This window comes from Kogia breviceps, chromosome 8 (assembly GCF_026419965.1).
Source record: "Kogia breviceps isolate mKogBre1 chromosome 8, mKogBre1 haplotype 1, whole genome shotgun sequence".
In the NCBI taxonomy this organism is placed as follows: Eukaryota; Metazoa; Chordata; class Mammalia; order Artiodactyla; family Physeteridae; genus Kogia; species Kogia breviceps.
Window position 1 is genome coordinate 86,748,067 of NC_081317.1, and position 20,574 is coordinate 86,768,640.

Below are 20,574 nucleotides of genomic sequence, written 5' to 3' on the forward strand. Positions count from 1 at the left end.
TGAGAACATCAGAATCTAGTCAGATTCTCCAAATTTTCATAGAATATTTATTGGACTTTTGTAAATCATTATGAGGGTTGTAATGAGTTTGTGCATTATTCATTTATGTATGAATTTACACCCATTCTCAATCACTTTTGATGTTTGTGACGACAGAACACAGATTAGAGTCAATGAATTGGTCTAAAATAGTAACAAAGACATTTTATCTCAGTTGCCTCCTTCACTTGAGCAATTCATAGCCAAATTAAATTTAATCCCCTTTCATTTTTGCACCTAAATGTCTGGTGGAGATGTAATCCAACAATCAAAGATCCAGTGACTGGCCTCAGGGGGCAGAATAAAAGACACAATGATAAACACTGTCAGTGAATGGATTTGGAAACACTTGAAGGGTAATTCACATTTCAACTTTTATTTTAACTTTCATTTTAATTCCTCAGTATTTCAAATGGAAACCCATGATCCCCTTCTGCAAGAATTTTCACCTTGGGTGTTTACAACTTTTTTCTCTTACTTCCTTTGCCCTCTTCATGCTTGTGGTATCTGTAGGGCAAGTTCTCTTGGCCCTAGCTAATTCTTAGTACTCTTGAAACTCTCCTGACAGCAGAAAGCAGTGATCAGACAGGTTGAATGATTCAATGGAAATTTAATCTGATCTCATTTTAGCTACCTGTAAGAAGCAACCTGCTGTGAACTAGAATTGTAATGCTGGAAATTATCTGATTCCTACAGGCCTCTCTTCCTTCTCTGACCTGGTGAATGACTGCTAAAGTAATTTAAATCATGTAAAACATGGTAAACATTGATTTGTCGCCTTGGCCATTGAACTGGACATCTTGCCTTCTTGCAGGTAAAACTGAAGAGAAGTATGATAGATTCTAGATTTTATTTATAAGGGTGAAGCTTTTAAATGTACTCACTTAAGTTGCTTCTTGAGGCAGTAATGTCCTATTTCCTTTCAATTAGACTTCCAGCTTTGAACCCAGTTTATAAAGCAAAGCAAAATGAAACAACAACCTAGACAAAGAAACCTCTGTCAATAGAACACTTTAGCTGCAAAGACTGACGATCTGAAGAATAGGGTTGACAAGATGCGATTGGTCAGTTCACTGCTCTGAAGGAGAGGCATCCTTTATTTGTGGCTGCCTAGAGAAGGCCCGTTAACCACGCAGAAAAGCTAAGAAATGGTAGGAGAAAGTGGAGAAACAAACAGGAAAAGAGTGAAAAACTGGACATAAGAAAAATGGAAGGTATAGAAGAAACAGCAACTTTTACAGTTGATTGTGCCACAGTTTAAGAAGAGTATAGTGACCACTGTTACACTGTTGGCCCCCTGTGATCTCCCAGTATTTGCCTCTGTGTAGTCCTCTTTCTTAGAACCTGAGTTGGGAGGATGACTTATTTTAATTAACTGGAAGTGGCAGAGTGATGCTCTATCAGTTCTTGTTCTAAGCCTTAAGAAGTTCTGCTTTTGTTCTCTTCAGAGCCATGATCTGCTTTATAAGAATTCTGTTAGCCTGCTAGAGCTATGTGGAGAGGCTGTCAGAAAAGCCACATATGAGGGAGAGGCCCTGAGACACAAGCCTGGCCATCCCAGTGTCTCAGTCAAGCCCAGGCCCCTGCTGACCTGCCAGCTGGATGAATCCACGTGAGTAGCCATCAGTAAGATCAACAGAAGGGTCACCCAGCCAAGCCCAGCCCAGATTGCAGAATTATGAGCAAATAAAATGTTCATTGTTTTAAGCCACTAATTTTTGGGGTGGTTTGTTATACAGCAACATACATATAGCTCCTGGCATGTTAAAATGAAGTCAGTGATTAAGACCCAGTGACTCTACTCTCTGAGACGGTATCATGTGGATTGAAGATGCACGTCTGGGACCAAAGCAAGCTTGGTTCAAATCCTTGCTTTTTCACTTTTTAGCTCTTATGGCCTTGGGCAAGTTATTTAATCTTTCTGGGGCTCAGTCTTGTTATCTGTGAAGTGAGAGAAATATTTCTTCTCTCACAAGATAGTTAAGAAATGAAATGAGTGAAAGTTTGGGGCACAAATTAAGTACCCACCAAATCTTATATTATTTGTTATATTCCATTTCCTTCCTGTCGTTACCTCACCCCCTGAGGGGATAAAAGTGATCCAGACTACATTTACTCTTTAGGGCAGCCCTGTGACCTGCTAAAGGCAGTTCTGTCATAGGTCAGTTTTGCACTGCGTATGTATATTTGACAAACAATTGTTGTGTTTATATGAAAAAGAGGTTAAACTCCTAAAATACAGGTGATAGATTTTTTAAATGATAGCAGGTTTGTGGGGCACTGCTGGAGACAACGCACATTTGTGTCCATGTCCCAGACCACCTACACCTGCTCCTCTGCAGTATCACAGCTGTTTTTTAGACTAAGCTGGGGTCACCAAGGAATGTTGAAGATACATTCAGCTTATTTTATCGCAGAAGGCATGAAGGCACATGCTGTATTTCCATTTGGTTTTCACAAAAAAGCATTACTATCTCAATGGTTTGTGAAGTTCACTTAGGCAAAAATTGCAGACTTTGAGGTAGTACTGCATAAAATTTGGTGTTTGTTGAGTCCTTGTCTTCATACTGGAAAGAAGAAAGTCCTATATTGAGTAACTAAATTATGTGCAGACACCAAGAGAAAACACACACACACACACACACACACACACATGCACACACACACGAAAGAAAGGATTAAGGAAAAAAGAAATAAACCTGCTCTGGCCTCAGTTTCCAATTTGTAAAATGAGAAAGCCAGACTAGAAGGTTCTCCAAGGTCACTTCCAGCTCTGAGTTTTAGCAGACGTCTCAAATTCTGTGTGTTTTTTCGCCCTTTGTGAGATTAAAAACACAGGTTGTTCTCCAGCAAAACTTTAATTGCAGAGCTTTAATTAGAAAAAAAATCAAAATACTCTTTCAGATTATGCTTTTTTAATTTTAGTTTTAATTGTGTTTTTATTTTTTCCATATTATTTTAAAAGAGAGATGAAAGCTGCAATTTGACAAATTGCTACACCCGTTTCCTTGCCATACAACTGCCCTAGCAAGTTAACTTAAAACTATTTTCTAAAATGTATTTTTAATGAGAAACTTAGACCCCTGAAATTTGTATAAAACATCTTTTTCCTTCAGACCTCTTATAGGGCTGTAGAGTTTCCATACCTCAGTGCCAAGAGCATGGCAGAGGAATTTGGTTCAGCTTAGTAATTACCTTGTGTTAGTCTAGCTCAAAGTTGTTTTTCTCTTAATGGCTTAAGAGAGCCATTCAAATGCTTTGATTCTAGTAATAAAAGTTCTAATGGGCAAGGTAGGTGAATGCCCATGTAATGTTTAGCCTATTAAACTGGCCATATCCAAAGCTTATGCAGAGTAAATTCTTACTAGGGACTCTGAATAAGGGCAGGTCAACGTGGAAAAAAAGCATGAGAAAATAAGAGAGCTAAAGTAAGTCTGAGAATGTCCTTCCTCTCTCCAACTAAGATCCCGATTATAGTGGACATTTATTTTTGCCTTCTTTCATGGCGAGGGGGAAAGACCTCGCCAAAGTCTCCCTGTGTTGATTCACAGGGAGAATGTTGATTCACCCGCAGGCTTCACAGTGGACCATGTATATGAGACCATGGTTTCTCAGACTATCTGTGGTGAAGGACCAGTTTGCTTCATCTCCCACACCCCCATCCACTGTGGACTGGTACTTGTATAAAATATAGTAAAAATGAATCACTGGAAAAATGACACGTGAACTGTGACAAACAAAATATAAGCCTCAGTTTTTAATTATTAAATTTAATTACTCTCAAGTTGCAGTACAGGTTTCTAACCATCCTCAGTTTCTATACTTACCTTTTTTTTTAAAAACATCTTCATTGGAGTATAACAAAGTGAATCAGCTATACATATACATATATCCCCATATCTCCTCCCTCTTGCATCTCCCTCCCACCCTCCCTATCCCAACCCTCTAGGTGGCTGCAAAGCACGGAGCTGATCTCCCTGTGCTATGCGGCTGTTTCCCACTAGCTATCTATTTTACGTTTGGTGGGGTATATATGTCCATGCCACTCTCTCACTTCGTCCCAGCTTACCCTTCCCCCTCCCTGTGTCCTCAAGTCCATTCTCTGTGTCTTTATTCCTGTCCTGCCCCTAGGTTCTTCAGAACCATTTTTGTTTGTTTGTTTAGATTCCATATATATGTGTTAGCATATGGTATTTGTTTTTCTCTTTCTGACTTACTTCACTCCATAGGACAGACTCTAGGTCCATCCACCTCACACCTCACTACAAATAACTCAATTTTGCTTGTTTTTATGGCTGAGTAATATTCCATTGTCTATACTTATCTTGTTGCAGATGGTAACAGAAATGTGGAAACAGGCACTGGTCCACAGACCACACTTTGAGTAGCACTGACCTAGACTAGGCCAGTAGTATTCTCTGGTTCCCAGTAATTATTTCATGGGTGTTCTTATGACCTGAGCTGGTCCCAGTCACTTGAATGTTGGGATTTTGGTTGAGAAACTGGGACAATTCTGTTTTTCCTGGCTGGATGCCCTCTTGGGACTATAAGAGAAGTGGCTTGAGAATGAGTCAACACCAAGAAAGCAGAACCAAGAGGTAGCAAGTCAGAACCTGAATCTGCTCCTGTATTGTAGAAAAATAGAAGCCAATAAATTAAAATTTTTGTTCAAGCTACAATTCATTAGGTTTTTCTATCATCTGCAAGAGAAAGAGTCCTATGTGATATAATTTGCAAGTTTTCCCCTAACTCTCAGTCACCTTGCCAGTCATCTTTCCAAAACAGAGATCTGGGAATGACATTCTTCTGGTTATGAAAACCTTAGCTTCCCACTGCCTTGGTCCAGAGTTCAGGCTTCTTAAACTGTCATTCAAAGTCATTCACAGTTGAGTCCCCTTCTTTTTCAGCCTAATGTTTTTTGCTACTCTCATCTGCAGACACATGCCCAATGCTTTAGTGTGACCAAACATGCACTTTTAGATATGTTATAGGTTTGCTCATGTTCACTTTGGCTGAATTGCACTTTCTCTTCCCACAACCTCTTCTGATTTTCTAAGAATAGGAACTTGAGAACATAAGGTGTTCATTACTTTTAAATGTTAAGCATTATGCATCACCATCATTCCTGCTGACTCAAGGGCTAATTTTGAGAGCGTTGGCAGGAGGGCAAATTGATTCACCCAGACGTTTGACAAAAACTGCATTTAGACTCCAAAGCTTTCATTTCATAGGGGGTCTGATATGGTTATATTACCAAAATCTCAGAAAACAGCAAACTTAGACAAAGTGTGACTTTAAGTTATTGCAAAAATGAATAAGCAAGAAATGAAAACATGTCCGCACCAAAATGTGTACATAAATGTTCATAGCAGCTTTATTCATAATAGCCGAAAGTGGAAACAAACCAAATGTTCATCAGCTGATCAGTGTATAAACAAAATGTGGTATATCCATAAAATGAAATATTACTTGCCATGAAAAGAAGTGAAGTACTGATACATGTTACAACATGGACTAACCTCGAAAACATTATGCTAAATGAAAGAAGCCAGATATGAAAGGCCATGTATTGTATAATTCCATTTATATGAATGTCTGGAATTGACAAATCTATAGAGAAAGTAGATTAGTGGTAACCTAGGGCTGGGGAGAGTGATGAGATTGAAGGGTGAAGGCTAGGGGGAACAGAGTTTCTTTTTTAGAGTGATGAAAATGTTCTCAAATTGATTGTAGTGATGGATGCACAACATTGTGAATATACTAAAAGTCATTGAACTGTACACTTTTAATGGGTGCATTATATGGTATGTGAATTATGCCTCAACAACGTGTTTTTTTAAAAAAGAGTTTATAGGAGCTTTATTCATAGGTGCCCAAACTGGGAAGCAACAAGATGTCTAAGGTGAACGGATAAATCAACTGTGGTACGTCCAGACAACTGAATAGTATTCATTCAGCACTGAAAAAAAATGAGCTATTAAGCCATGAAAATACATGCAGGAACCTTAAATGCATATTACTAAGTGAAAGAAGCCAATCTGAAAAGGCTACATATACACTGTATGATTTCAACTATATGACATTCTGGAAAAGGCAAAACACTGGAGACAGTAAAAAGATTGGTGGTTACCAGGGGTTAAGGTGGAGGATGCAGTGAAGAGGCAGAGCACAGAGGATTTTCAGGGCAATGAAACTACTCTGTATGATACCACAATGGTGGATACATGTCACTATACACTTGTCTAAACTCATGTAAACTATGGGCTCTGGGTGATAATGATGTGTCAATGTAGGTATGATTGTAACAAACGTCCCACTCTGGCGCTGGATTTTTTTTTTTTTTTTTAATTTCCTTCCTTCCTCCCTCCCTCCCTCCCTCCCTCCCTCCCTCTTTCCTTTCCTTTCCTTTTTCCTTCCCTTCCTTCCCCTCCCCTCCCCTCCCCTCCTCTCCCCTCCCCTCCTCTCCTCTCCCCTCCCCTCCCCTCCCCTCCCTTCCCTTTCCTTCTTTCTGCTGTGTTCCATCTTCTTTGCTGCACGCAGGCTTTCTCTAGTTGCAGTAAGCAGGGGCTACTCTTTGTTGCAGTGCACGGGCTTCTCATTGCAGTGGCTTCTCTTGTTGCAGAGCACAGGCTCTAGGTACGTGGGCTTCAGGAGTTGTGGCTTGCGGGCTCAGTAGTTGTGGCTCACAGGCTCTAGAGCACTGCCTCAGTAGTTGTGGTGCACAGGCTTAGCTGCTCCGTGGCATGTAGGGTCTTCCCGGACCAGGGATCGAACCCATGTTCCCTGCATTGGCAGGCGTAACCACTGCGCCACCAGGGAAGTCCTGGTGCTGGATGTTGATAGTGGGAGAGGTTTTGTGTGTGTGTGTGTGTGTGTGTGTGGAGGGGTGTTGGGGGGTCAGATGGCATATGGGAGCTCTGTGTTTTCTGCTCAGTTTTGCTGTGAACCTTAAACTGCTCTAAAAATTAAAGTCTAAAGAAAGAAGCAAAGGAGGATGAGGAGGAAGGGGGTGAGGAACAAGAAGAGGGCCAGGGCAAGGACAAAGAGGAGGAGGAGGAGGAGGTGACCTCACAAGGCCATCTCAGTTGGCACCACCTCTGAAATTTTCCCTGCCTCTCTCTTGTCTCCCTCCTGCGGAAGAATTAATTGCTCCTTTATCTGTATTTTCATTGTGTTCTTATTCCTACTTCTTTTATAGTTCATATCACTTTATTATAGTTGTTTGCAGGCCTTACTTACTGAACTATGACCTGCCTGAGGGCAGAGGCAATGCCTTATTTTCTTGATATTTCTACTAGAAATACTACATGGTAGAGTTCAGTGAAAGTGTGGTGTGTGTATGAATGAAGAACATCTTAAAGCGGCAGTGTTAAGTGCAGTTTTAAAGGATTCTGCTCTAGAATCTGTTGTTCTTCAGGCTTTTTGGTAACCTAAAAAAAGCTCCCTCTACGTGGCTCATCCCTGGGACCGTGGCCAGGATGTGAGCGAGAGCACTGAGGACATGTGACAATCCTAGACGAATGACTTATCCCTACTGAGTCTCCTCCAATAGGCAGCGTACTATTCTAGTAGAGCTTTGGGAAAATACTCTTCCTTGGGGATAATCTAACCATGTGCAGCCTGAAATCTGGGACCAGACTTCTGTGTGGTGATGAAGGTCAACTTGGGAAGATGTCATTGGGTGGAGAGGAGATCTCACTCTACTGAAAGCCACCACTGCCACCTTAGGATGGCTGCCTGAAATGCTCTGGTGAGAGCTTTATTACAAGGCTTTGGGGTTAGATATATGTAAAATGTGTGAAATGTGTTCCTGGGAGGGATGACATCTTAAACCTTTATTATTCATTTATACCTTACTGAGAGTCATATGTAACAGAGTTCTTGAAAGTAGGTTTTAAGAGGGCAATAGAGAAAATCTATCAAGATGCTGGTGCTAAGAATGAAAAGGAAAAGGTACCTAAGAGGTGATAGGATGCCAAAAATAGCTTTTCTTTACTTCCCAAATTTGGCATCATTTAATGGATAAAGTGAATATTCTCAATCACATAACCACTTTAATTTTCGTACCAGGGCATACTTTTTAAGAAGTCACTTATTTATATTGTTTAAAATAGTAGCATTGAGAATGTGGGGAATTTAGTAGTCAGAGCTCTACTACTTACTTGCTGAATGATCTAAGGAAGTTTCTTCCCGTCTCTGAGCTTCAGTTTTATTCACTGATAAAATGGGCACAATAATACCTGTACTGTTTACATCACAGAATGTTTGTGAAAATCCACTGAGGTCGCTGAAAGCAAAATGTTTTATAAATTAGACAAGTAAATTTATAATTTATAATTGATGTTAGTCTAGGAAGGATAAGTGCTGTGAACTTCTCCTGCTAAATACCAATGGAGTTTATTTGTGGTTGGTACAAAAAGCAATAAAAAGCAAAAAAAAGTGCTGTACATTTAGTCCTTTGTTTCTTTAAATTTTGAAGGAGCTCTACCAGGTTCTGAAAAGGAATCTTATTAACATTTTGGGAAAAGCCTTTTTATTGAAACTTCTTGTAAGTTTTACATGCAAGGCACACAGATGTATGTAAGGATATCTAGTCAACATGTGCCCTTTTAAAAGAGAAAAGCTCTTCTTTAACCATCTTTTCCAAGAATCGTTAATTTGTATCAGAAAATTGGAGAGGCATGCAGGGATACCTTCCTAAGGAGCATAAAATGTCTGAGCAGTTATCACCCATAGCATCTGTCCCTTCTCTGATCTATTCCAGAGATCACTTGCCAATTCACAAATGCCACAGGGGACCTCTCCTGTGTGGTTATGTAACTCTTTTTTTTTTTTTTTTTTGCTGTACACGGGCCTCTCACTGTCGTGGCCTCTCCCGTTGCGGAGCACAGGCTCCGGACGTGCAGGCTCAGCGGCCATGGCTCAGGGGGCCCAGCTGCTCTGCGGCATGTGGGATCTTCCCGGACCAGGGCCCGAACCTGTGTCCCCTGCGTCGGCAGGTGGACTCTCAACTACTGCGCTACCAGGGAAGCCCCGGTTATGTAACTCTTGACCTGTGTAGGGCTTTCCCCTAAAACTGCACCATGAGGTCCTTAAGGACAGAGTCTGCGACTTACAGGTACTTGTGTCTCCTAGTTTCCAGCAGTAAATATTTATTAAATGAAAACTTGGCTGAGGCTGCATATCAAGGTCAGGAGGAAGTGGTGCCTCTTGGCAGATTTTATCCTCAGGGTAGGTTACCTGTTCCTGCATAACTGAAAGAAGACTCTGTGGCTTTGAAGGCTGTCTAACCCTTTCACAGGAGATCAAGTAATTGTGCTAGGCCATGGGTGTCAAATAAAGGGCATCACAGTTTAAGAAAGACATGAGAAATTAGGAGACAGTTCAGAGAACAGCTATCATGAAGATAAGGAGTTTAGAAAGGAAGATGTAGGAAGAGGGGAGGGAAATACTGGGATTATTTAAACCTGACAAGAGGAGCCTGAAAAAAAGCGTGGCAGGTAGTTGATTTTCAAAGATTTATGGGGATGATTATATAGAGCAGAGCTTCGCAACCTTTGTGGCAAGGCACACTTAAGAAAAGATTATATTGACAGGGCCCACAAGGATAATCAGGTAAGGCTGCTCAAGACTCGATTCTTCTCTAAGGCTTTGACATTCCTAGGTCCCACGCTGCCACCAGAGGACTTAGCACAGCCTTTGGATAGTGTTATGGACAGAATATTTGTGTCCTACCAAAACTCATATGATGAAACCCTAAGCCCAATATGATATTATAGTATTAGGAGATGGGGCCTTTGGGAGGTGATTTGGTCATAACAGTGGAGCCTTCATGAATGGAATTAGTGCTCTTATAGAAGAGACCTCAGAGAGCTCTCTCACCCACATTTTCTGTAGGGTTGCTGGGAGAAGACAGCTGTTTACAAACCAGGAAGTAGGTCTCACCAGACACAGAAGCTGCTGTTGCCTTCATTTCAGACTTCCCAGCCTCCAGAACTATGAGAAATAAGTGTTTGTTGTTCAAGCACCCAGTCTATGGTGTTTTGTTATGGCAGCCCAAACTGACTAGGACAGGGATTTGTGCACATGTTAGAAAATTGATGTAGAGTGCAGGGACTCTCTGTATTTTAGGTAGAGTAAGAAGAAGGAGGGTCAAAACAAAAGATGGAAGATTGGAATAAAATGCGAAAACACTTTATTCTTAGCTTTGAAAATACCAGATTGGTTTGTCAAAGGGTGTGTGTGTGTGTGTGCAGCATGTCCTAAAAGTCTTTATGCAGTTTAAGCTTCACTAACTTCAGAAAAATAAGTGCTACAGACTTATCCTCAAGGTCTCGTGAAAGTTTAATTATTTACATTTATTTTATAGTAACTTTAGTTTCGTGAATGTTGAATAACGAATTATTCATTTTCATGATTTGAGTCAGCCCCTCTGACTGAAGATGGTAACGGCTGACTGCAACAAAAAGCAAAATTCCCTATTCAACATTCAGAAAAGTGGATAAAAGAACTTCTAAGTTCTTTAAAACTGGGTTTGTACGGCGAAAAGATTCTATAGGAAGGATGGATTTAAGGACATATATGATCCTGAGTATAAATATGTGGGTGCAAGCAAAAATTCCAGACAGTATTTCAGACATTTAAGGCAGTGGAATTGGTGAGACCCAAGTCAAGTTTCTATCAAACAGTAAAGGGGACCCAGGTAGTATCTGGGTTACAGATGGGACAAGCAGAAAATTTCATTACTGTAAATATATGAAACATGAAAGGATGGAGTTGGAAAATCGGATGGCAGGCTAGGGCTGAGGGACCTGGAAGGCCCAGCAGGGGCAGTCTGCTGGACTGGTGGGTGGAGGAGGGGCTGTGGATACACCCTCTCCATGTTGTCCCCTCCCGCACACTCAGAAACCCTTTGTGACTCTTCAGTGTTTTGTGATGCAGGCCTAGGACTGCACCCATACTCAGTGATCAGTGCTCAGTGCTCATTTAACTTGAGGCAGCCCTGTGGTTCAGACGATGGAATTCGGAAAACCGAATGCTCTCTCAGTTTTGAACAGCGTTACTGAGGCATGTCTGAGCTTCGCCTCAACATTCTTGGATATTGACCCAAACCTCATCATCCTGTGCGGGTTGGGGTTGCTTATTCTGTTCCTGTGGTTCCTGGTGAGCTTGCCATTTTCACCTACCTTCAGTAAAACCAAAGACATCCGAAAGGTAAGCAACCCTGGGTGAGCCCCCAACAGAGATTCTTTCTTTCTTTCTTTCTTTTATTTTTTAATTTTTTAATTTTTTAATTTTTTAATTTTTTTTTTGTGGTACGCGGGCCTCTCACTGTTGTGGCCTCTCCCGTTGCGGAGCACAGGCTCCGGACGCGCAGGCTCAGCGGCCATGGATCACGGGCCCAGCCGCTCCGCGGCATGTGGGATCTTCCCGGACCGGGGCACGAACCCGTGTCCCTGCCTCGGCAGGCGGATTCTCAACCACTGCACCACCAGGGAAGCCCAGAGATTCTTTATTGTTGTTACCATTTCTATTCCCACATTTTAAAATGAGTTTGGTTGGCTCAGAGAGACACCTAAGATGGGAAGCTCAAGGAGAGGATAGAACATCATCCTCCTAGGAAAAGAAGCCAGCCAGGGCTAGGGGTTCAGGGAGGACTAAGGCTCCCAGTTGAAGCCCATGTCCCATCTGACTGTTGGGAGGACTCCAGGATAAAATCCCAAACAGTAATTTTGTGGCCCTGGGTTGGGTTATTTAGAGAGTTGGGGATCTCTGCAGGAGAACAGACTTCCCTAATGCTTGATCATGAGTACATTGTCACGTCAGGCATCACTCAACAAAGCCTTCCTTTGTGCTGGGCTGATCGGAGCAGCAATGCTGAGCCTCTGAGCAGAGGCTGGAGCCTGAGCTCCAGGATACAGGGTCCTATCTGAGGGACGTGGACATGACTGCTGGCCTCAGATGCTATGCCCTCCTTGGGCAGTTGACTTCTGACTGAGACTATCAAGTGTGGATCTCATAGACAAAAGTCCTTCTTTGAGTTTGTCAAAGAAGAAAAAAATCGAAAGCATTTTAAACCTTTAAAATTGATAAAAGGAAGGAACATAAAGTTCTATTAATTAAAACAGAGTCATATTATTCATGGATAATGAATATCTGAGTTTCCTAGAGAGGAGTGAGAGAAATGAGCCCCAGCCCTTCATTCTTCTCTTTTTGTTCTCAGCATCAGCGCAGAGCCAAGGGGAGAAGGAAAGGAGGAACACCGAAAGGTAAGGTTCTGCCTATCCCCCCTGAACTCTCCAAGGTGACCCTTCCTGCCTTTTCCATGAGATCCAAGGTCCCTGATCTCTGAGGATGTCAACTGCTAGATACAGTTTCTCTCAGAAACCAGAGTTCTCAGAGGAGAGGCTTGTGGGAAGGCTGTCAGAGCCTGAGACACTTCTCAGATTCCCTGCTCTGCTCATTGCTGGGCATGAAGCAGTGATGGGCCTGGGCAATAGGTGTTGCCCGACAGGTGGCCATTGAGATGTCAAGAGTCAGAACTTCTGTGTCCTGACTTTGTAAAAGTCCTTTGACTTCCTGGATGATCAGATTCCTCTTTGAGGTAAATAACCATTGACCTATATTCCTCAAAGGGTGGTTCTGAATATCACATGGGAGAATACATATGAAAGCCCTTTGTGAATGATAAAGCAACATATATTTGAGCTTTGTTATTATTATCATTGACCATGTGATGTGACCCTGTTTCCTAGTTCTTGGGGCTCTCCAAGTCCAATCCACCAAGGGTACCGCTAAAGGACACTCTACTAAGCCTCCTATAAGGTCTCCTTGTTTCTACCTTCATCACTCTTCTGGTTTCCCAGGTTGGAGAACTTTCCAGAGCGATGTAGAGGAGGCAAGGAAGGTGCTTTCTCTTCTGCAAAGGTGACTGAACATTACCTTCTTTCCCATATCCTGCTTTTTAGTGGAGTCTTTGAATTTCTAGGGCCTCAGTGAAGCCTGGGATTGACATGGGAGGGAAAATCCTCAGATTCAGAATGTGAAAGCCTTGGGGAGGGGGATAAAAGATTTATTGTGAGATTAAGGAAGTAAAAGAATGTGAAAGGATAGTATACATTGGGCAGCCATACTTTTGCCAGACCTGCCAGGGTCTCATGTTTGTTCTGGTCCTGGTTGCATCTTTGTACTTCCTGTCTTCTGCAGCCCCCTGGGCCGGCACGATGACATCACCCGCTTTCGTCAACTCTTATGTCCAGACCCCTTCTGTGAGGTGTGTAATAATGCAACTGCTGAGGTCAATCGGCTGCTACTCCCAGAGGCCCTGGAAGATCCTACTTCCTCTGTGTTCCCGTTGACTTCCACAGCTCCTGTGACTGAGTCATCGTTTGCTCTGTCCCCTGCCTCCTCAACAGTCCCTTCAAGAGACCTAACACCAGCCTCTCTGCCTGAGCCTTCCCCACTGCCCCCCTCCGCTCTCTCCCCTAACCCAATGACCCCCTTAGGTGACTTGTTTTCACCCTCCCCATTGGGTCATTCTCTGGCACCGGAGCCTTTTCCTTCCTTGGATTCCAAATTCCCAGTGGACTATTCCCCACCCCAACCTCTTGCCTTTCCCCCTCTCCTACCACATGACACACAGACAGCAGATCCTGTTCTCCCACGAGAGGCCACTTTGTCTCCGGATACCATCTCCTCTCTTGACCCCACCCTTTCCCAAGATATCAACCCCTTATCAGATTTGTCCCAGGCAGTGGATCACCCCGATTCTTTTGCTTGTCATCATGCACCATCAACTCTGTCTGTTTCACCTCAGCCAGACTGCAGTTTATCTGCCACTCAATCTAAGTCAATTGCCATCTTATTGAAGCCTGTTCCGGAGAACTCACTTCCAGAAAGCCCTGGTGTGTTGTCCACTTGTGTTTCAACACTCAGAGGCACTGATCATTCAAGCCTGTCAGTTTCAGACTTCTCCTCGCGGCAAGCTCATGCCAAAGACTTGTTCCCTTCCACGTTGGCACAATGTGATTTCAATCAAGAGTTTCTTGCCCTCCATTCTTCAGAAGCCTCTTTTGGGGGAGACCCTGCAGCCAACCTTGTAGAGCCTGGTAACCTCTCATTTCTCAGCCCTGATGTCCTGGCACTCCTGGAGAGACAAGTCCAAAAGAGGAGCGATTTCCTGATGTGGAAGGAAAAGGAAAATAAAAAAGATTCTTTTCCAGAACAACTGAGGCCAGACTACCAACTAAATTCTTCAGGGAAAATGTTAGAGTCAGTTGCTGATAAGCATGACTCGGCGGTCTGCCTTCCCTTTTGGAGCAGCAAAGACAAACCAAAGGAGCTGCATGTGCCTCAGCAGCTGCCATATCCTAAGACCCTGGAGGACCATCTACAGCAAAAACCTATGCAGTTCTTCTGGGGTCTCCCATCTCTGCACAGCGAGTCCTTGCCCTCTGCTGTTCATGTCTTGGCTGACAGTTCCTCAATCTTTATTTTCAACAGAAACTCGAATGCCTCCACAGGCCAAGAATCACCAGTGCTTCCTGATCCCCTACCTCTGTCCTTGCCTGAGATTCAGCCTGAACCCTTGCCTCAAACGCTGCCTCAATCTCAGCCACTACCTCTCACTCAGGTCCAGTCCCAGGCCGACCCTCAATCCCCACTCCCAGTCATACCATCTGATCCTCTACCTCAGATTAGGATCTGTGGAGTAAGTTTCCACAGACCTCAGGACGAGTCAGTGTCTCTCTCCTCATCTGAAATTCAACAGCTGGAATGGAACATTTTGCAGAAACAACAGGAAAGTGTGTGGGGTTTACCCTCTGTGGTCCAAAGATCTTGGGAAGACTTTTGTCCATCAGCTACTAACATTCCTTGCCACCGGGCCCCCCAGGCCCATGCTTCAATCTCCATCCTTCCTGGGGAGTTTCCTCTCAGTGATGAACTTTGGAAGAAACTAGAGCATCACCTTCGAAAGAGGCTCATCCAACACCGGTGGGGCCTGCCCCGCAGAGTCTACGAGTCTTTGTCACTGATGTTGCCTCCAAATGGTTTTTCAGAGGCATCTGAGTCGGAGACCAATGATGGAGTCTCACTGATCCCTATGTCTAAGGGTCAGAGTAGCAAAACTGTAAATGTTGGATTGAGCCAAACTGGAAGCTTCCATGAGAGGAGCTCAGAAATGTTCCAGCGAGAGGAAGATGTGGGGAAGGATCTGGGACCCAGCCTAGAGAATGGCCCAAAAGAGCACCTGTTGAATGACCCAAAGAGTTCTTCAGGTAAGGATCTGGGGTATGACTCTGAGAAAGACCTAAACAGTCAGATGGTGAGTCTCTCAGAGAAAAATTCAAGGGTGTCAGCAGAGAGTCTAGGTCAGAGACAACTTGAAAATGTCCTAAAAGTACATTTGATCAAGAAGTTTGAGGAAATAAATGAGGGTCGGCTCCCTAGGACTGTGCATAATTCATGGCATGCTATCAAGCAAACATCGCTTGCTTCTGTGAAATCCCACACCCAAACAAAACAGAGAAGTTTGCCATCATCCGTGGGTGAGGCCCACTCCCTGAATACCTTCCAGAACCTGACTTTTGTTGATTCCAGTGCACTACACATGCTGGAAGCCCATATTAAAAGTTTTCGTATGAGGATGTTGTGGGGCCTTCCCCGCAGGGTCCTTGAATCCATACGGCTCTCTGAATTGAAAGACGCCTCGTTCCAGTCCTTGTCTCATGCCACCTTGCCTTCCTCAACCAATGTGATTTCTGAGGCAGACTCCAAATCTGGGAGCTTCAAGTCCTCTAGAGGAAGCTCTAAATCTCTCCATGGAGACAAAGTGGGCACAACAACAACCCCTGGCCTGGATCGTTCTCTCCCTGCCACCTCACCTGGGGGCAAAGGAGGACAGAGGGTCCTGAGACAATCACACTCTGATGTCAACCGTGGGCTGGCAGAGGATGTTCAGAGAATTAAGGATGCCAGACAGACTCGTCTGCCTGTCTCACTCTGCGTCACAGGGAAAGCAGGTCCTAGACAGACTCAACTTGTCAACAGATATCCCCAAAAGCTGCTTGCAAAGCAAGCTGGGGCCAAATATGAGCCGAAGCATAAGAGTGTGAGTTCCAGTGATAAAGGAGAAATGCAACGGGGCAAAAAGGTGGAGAAGTCAGAACCTGTTTCCATGCCCAAATTGTCTAGGGAGGTAGTCACGGCTGAGGAGTTTGATACTCTTCAATTAAAAACTAGTGACATGTTGACAACTCACAAGCCAGGGAGCTCCCAAATGATAAATGTGAATGAGAACAAAGAAGAAACTACCGTGACCACTGCAAGCCCCCCACCCAAATTACCAGTTTCCCAACATCCTAAGTCATTAGACCTTAAAGAACAACTGTTCAGTGAGTTAAACTTTCAACAGGAGAACAGGGAGCATAGCCAGGCTCAAGGCCAACCTACTGACACATCCCTTGCTTCAGCTAACTTGACTTACGAGGCCTCACTGACTCATGCCCAGGGTGTCTCACGTGGGGACATGGGAGCTTCCCGGGTGCTGCATGTCCATTTGAAGGACAGAGGAATCGGGATGGAGCAACAGCAGGAACCTTGGGTCCCTAAGCATGCCTTAAGGAGGTGCCAGGATAAGAATTTCCCACCAACTGCAAAGAGAGTGAGCCCTCTGGAGCCCAAGGCAGAAGAGCTTGGTGGAGGGGACACAGGGTTGGGGACATCCCAACTTCGGAGGAAGAGCTTCCCTACTCAGGAGATGGTACTAAAGAAGACACTTGCGAGCAAGTCTTCCCAGACCCTATCACAGAAGGGACAGCCTCTTCCTGAAGGCAATGTCAGAAAAAGAATGCAGGACTTCTTGCAATGGTTTTTTTCTGGGATAAAATACAAAAGGCAAGAAGATGCCCAGGAAAAGGGCAGCCCCATATCAGCTGTGCAGAACAGAGGCCTAGTTAAAAGTAGAGCTGCCTTTACTGGGACAACTGCAGCTCAGAAAATCGCGACAGACATGAGGAAGTCCGTAGAGGGGAAACTGGGGTGTCAGCATGTAATTGATGTCACCTGCTCTCAAGGGCCCCTTCGTTCCCCAGTGCAGTTTAGGAAAACTCAGCAAAAGGCAAAAGTGCAGGTCCCGACAGAGCCTGTCCAGGGGCGTCCTTTCAACTACAGGGCTCCCTCCTGTAATGTGACAAATATCAAGTCCCGCCATCAAGAAGCTATCTCTGCTGGCCAGAGTTACCCTCCAAGTACCAGACAGATCAGAGATAAGAAGAGACCCCCCCAGAAAGTTGTGGCATTCAAGGACCAGCGACTGTGTCCCAAACATCCCCCACCAGTGTCCCACAGGGAGCCTGTGCCCCCCCCACGCCCCCCCACCAGGCGTCAACCTGGCCAGGCACCCCCAGCTGCGCTCAGCACTGCTGAAGGCACTGTGTTCAGACACCTCTCTACTGTTTAGACAGAAAACACGTCTCCAGAATTTCCAAGGGAGAAGACTTCCCATCCAGAAATAACTCCTTCCTTGTGGAGATTATTGATTCTCCCCAATAAATGTTTATGTAATAATAGTGTATCTTTTCTGTGTACTGTGTTGGCGGCATGGGTTTTGGGTAACTCGGGGCTTATGTGTAAGGGAAAGGAAGGAGATAGTTCAGCTCTTACTGATTGCTTCCTTTGGCTTTGGCTAAAAGGTGACCAGTCCTCTGGAGTTCTTGCTGAGAAATAGATATCGTGCCCCCTCCCTCCCCCGCCATCCCCCCCCAACCCCAAAGCCCATTTCCTCCCTGATGAAATTTGAGGAGATGGGCTTTGTCTTCTGCCGCTTAGCTTAGCCTTAATGGAAACATATAGCAGCCCACACCTCCCCCTTCACTGAACGTTTTATATCCTTTAGAGAAGTAGGGAAGATAGGTCTTTTATACCTGAGAAGCGTTAAGGACAGGTATACTTTCTTCAAGTAATGCTGAAGAAGAAACAACAGCTTAATCATTATTTAGAACTCAGTGACCAGAGGCTGCTACAGGGGGCTGAACCCTGAATGGCACTATTTGGGCGGAGGTGTTGCTCTACTGGACCCTGGGCTAGTTGCCGTAGGGTCCAGGAACAGCACAGCAGCTGCTTAAGAATCTGTCATGTGGGTATGTGCGGGCGAGAAGATGGCGGCGGCGGGGGAAGCAGCGTGAGGAGTCGGACGAGCGCCGAGGCTCATTGAAACGGGCCGCCATGGCCCTCCGCAACCCGCAGTATATTTTTGGAGATTTTAGCCCTGATGAATTCAATCAGTTCTTTGTGACTCCTCGCTCTTCAGTTGAGCTTCCTCCGTACGGTGGAGCAGTTCTGTGTGGCGCACAGGCCGCTGGTGAGCTGCCCGATGGTAAGCTTGTGCTCTCCTTCATTCCCTGACGTGTGTGCTGGGTGGGCAGGCTTCCTGGAAGCGGTGTTCTGTTGGTCCATACCGTTTGGATAAGCATTCCCTTACTGCTTGGTGTTTTTGCTGTAAGCTACAGCAGATTCAATGCCCGAACCACTTTGACGAATGAATTAAAGTTTGTTCTGTGCTTCAGAGTGCCAGCCGTGCAAAGGGCAGGACTGTCAGAGAATTGAATTTGGTGTTAATGAAGTAATTGAACCCAATGGCGCTTTGCTGAGAACTCCCACCTACAGTATTTCAAGCACATTGAATCCTCAGGCCCCGGAATTTATCCTTAGTTGCACGACTTCCAGAAAGATCCCCAGTGACATCGATAAAGAAGTGAACTACAGCTCAGCTGACTGCCAGTACCCAGGCTCTGCCCTCGCCCTGGATGGCAGCTCTAACGTGGAGGCGGAAGCTTTAGAGAATGATGGCGTCTCGGGTGGTCTTGGACAAAGGGAGCGTAAAAAGAAGAAAAAACGCCCCCCTGGATATTACAGTTACTTGAAAGACGGCGGCGAGGGTGGTCCTTCCACAGAAGCCCTGGTCAATGGCCATGCCGGTCCAGCAGTCCCCAACAGTGTAGGCACGGAGGATGTGGACTCGATGGGTGATGTGCCCCCCGTGGGGACACCCAGGACTTGGGGCAGCCCCCAGGACACCACGGACTTCGTCAGCGACGCCGTGCCTGCTGGTTCTTTCCCCGGAGCCCTTGACAGCGGGGCCAGGACTGCAGGGCAGCCTGAGGGCTGCCCCGGGGCCAACTTGGAGCCCTCTCACCTCCCTGCAGAGGCCAGCAGGGACACCCTGTTGAGGACAGCTGTGGCTCAGCCTGCCGTTGGGACCGATACTACTGAGAACCTTGGAGTCACTAACGGACAAGTACTAGAATCCTTGGGTGAGGGCACAGCTGCCAACGGGGTGGAGTTGCACACTGTGGAGAGCTCGGACTCGGACCCCGCCAAGGCCGAGAGCGGCCCCCCTCCCGCGGACACCCCGGCCTCTGCGGCAGCCACCGCTCCTGCTGGTCAGAGTCAGCCCGCCAAGTCGTGGGCCAGTCTTTTTCATGATTCTAAGCCCTCTGCCTCCTGCTGCTGCTGCTCCTCCTCCTCCTCCTCCTCCTCCTCCTCCTCCTCCTCCTCCTCCTCCTCCTCCTCCTCGCCTGTGGTTTCCATGGAAACTAAGTATTCCCCTCCTGCCACATCTTCCCTGGTCTCTGAAAAGCAGGCTGAAGTCAAGGAAGGGCTGGTTTCAGTTTCCGAAGATCCTGTAGCCATGAAGATTGCAGGTATAGTTCAAAAGACACAAGTGTGAAACCAAGATGGGAGTTGACAGTCTGGGCTAAAAACTTTGGTGGTATGTTGTTACCCAGAGCCGTAGTTGATTGATCACCCGTGTGTTAAGAGGAATTTCTGAATAATGCCTGTACCTTAAATGTTACTAAAAGTATAATGGTATATGAGCAAAATGGGGTGGGGAGGGGGGTGTCATACCTCTATGTTAAGTGGAAAATCCATGTCCTAAACACCACTTTTTTACCAGTCCTTTTCTATTGACAAACGACATTTTCATTTCTTGCCTTTTGATCAAGTGATTGTACTCCATTGTGTGACTGTGTAATAGGCAGTCCCATCTGTGTTCCAGCTGTTGTATACCTTTGGTGTCATAACCCCTGATTTGGACTCACTTTGCATTGTTTCTTTATTTCTCAGGATATAAGAAAGTATTTGGGGTTTTTCCTTTTTAATGCCTATTTTGGATTGAGTAAATGGATTTTACTCAGTTTCAGCACACCAAGGCCAACTCTTGACAAGATGAGAGAAACGGTAACAGTTTGGCCTAAAGTTAATGTTTTATTCGACGTGCTGAGGCTCAAAAGTAGGACCAGTTCACAGTAAAACTATAAAGCTGCATGACTTGCGATTTTTAAAGTTAAAGTAGTAAGTCAGAAACAGAGGCGCCGTGTCTGTTTAGATACGTCTAAGAAGCCGGGGCTGCTCTTCAGGTTTCCTTCTACTCAGGAGTTTACTAGTAACCACCTTTTCAGGGTTTTGCCCCTTAGCCGAGTTAAAGTTAGCTGTCTTATTTAGTTTAGGCTTTATGTGGTGTTTGCTGATTTA

The 20,574-nt window shown here is 44.9% G+C and overlaps 3 protein-coding genes across 3 annotated transcripts in view; all 3 read left to right on the forward strand.

Annotated features, from left to right (window-relative positions):
• The window catches only part of LOC131760835 (ubiquitin carboxyl-terminal hydrolase 10-like), a 91,056-nt gene extending 83,916 nt beyond the window's left edge, over positions 1-7,140 (forward strand). Inside the window, exons 4-5 of the mRNA XM_067041069.1 lie at positions 1,488-1,651; positions 7,011-7,140. Of these exons, the coding sequence (XP_066897170.1) occupies positions 1,488-1,651; positions 7,011-7,140 (294 nt within the window). The remainder of the gene's footprint in view (positions 1-1,487; positions 1,652-7,010) is intronic.
• Positions 7,141-11,055: 3,915 nt separating this feature from the next.
• LOC131760836 (spermatogenesis-associated protein 31D4-like) lies at positions 11,056-17,602 on the forward strand. The gene is made up of 4 exons (XM_067041070.1): positions 11,056-11,253; positions 12,263-12,308; positions 12,906-12,966; positions 13,246-17,602. Exons 1-4 carry the CDS (start codon positions 11,056-11,058, stop codon positions 17,498-17,500), a joined length of 4,560 nt encoding a protein of 1,519 aa, XP_066897171.1. The 3' UTR covers positions 17,501-17,602.
• A 579-nt stretch (positions 17,603-18,181) lies between these two features.
• Positions 18,182-19,768, forward strand: LOC131760837 (ubiquitin carboxyl-terminal hydrolase 10-like). Its single transcript, XM_059070932.2, has 2 exons — positions 18,182-18,415; positions 18,624-19,768. Exons 1-2 carry the CDS (start codon positions 18,265-18,267, stop codon positions 19,766-19,768), a joined length of 1,296 nt encoding a protein of 431 aa, XP_058926915.1. The 5' UTR covers positions 18,182-18,264.
• Positions 19,769-20,574: the final 806 nt, after the last annotated feature.

Bases quoted from the DNA above. Each gene is read 5' to 3' on its own strand.
- LOC131760836 (XM_067041070.1), top strand. From the start codon at position 11,056: ATGGAATTCGGAAAACCGAATGCTCTCTCAGTTTTGAACAGCGTTACT. The intron at 11,254-12,262 runs GTAAGCAACCCT...TTTTGTTCTCAG, and splicing joins AAACCAAAGACATCCGAAAG to CATCAGCGCAGAGCCAAGGG. The intron at 12,967-13,245 runs GTGACTGAACAT...TGTCTTCTGCAG, and splicing joins GTGCTTTCTCTTCTGCAAAG to CCCCCTGGGCCGGCACGATG.
- LOC131760837 (XM_059070932.2), top strand. From the start codon at position 18,265: ATGGCCCTCCGCAACCCGCAGTATATTTTTGGAGATTTTAGCCCTGAT. The intron at 18,416-18,623 runs GTAAGCTTGTGC...AGCCGTGCAAAG, and splicing joins CGCTGGTGAGCTGCCCGATG to GGCAGGACTGTCAGAGAATT.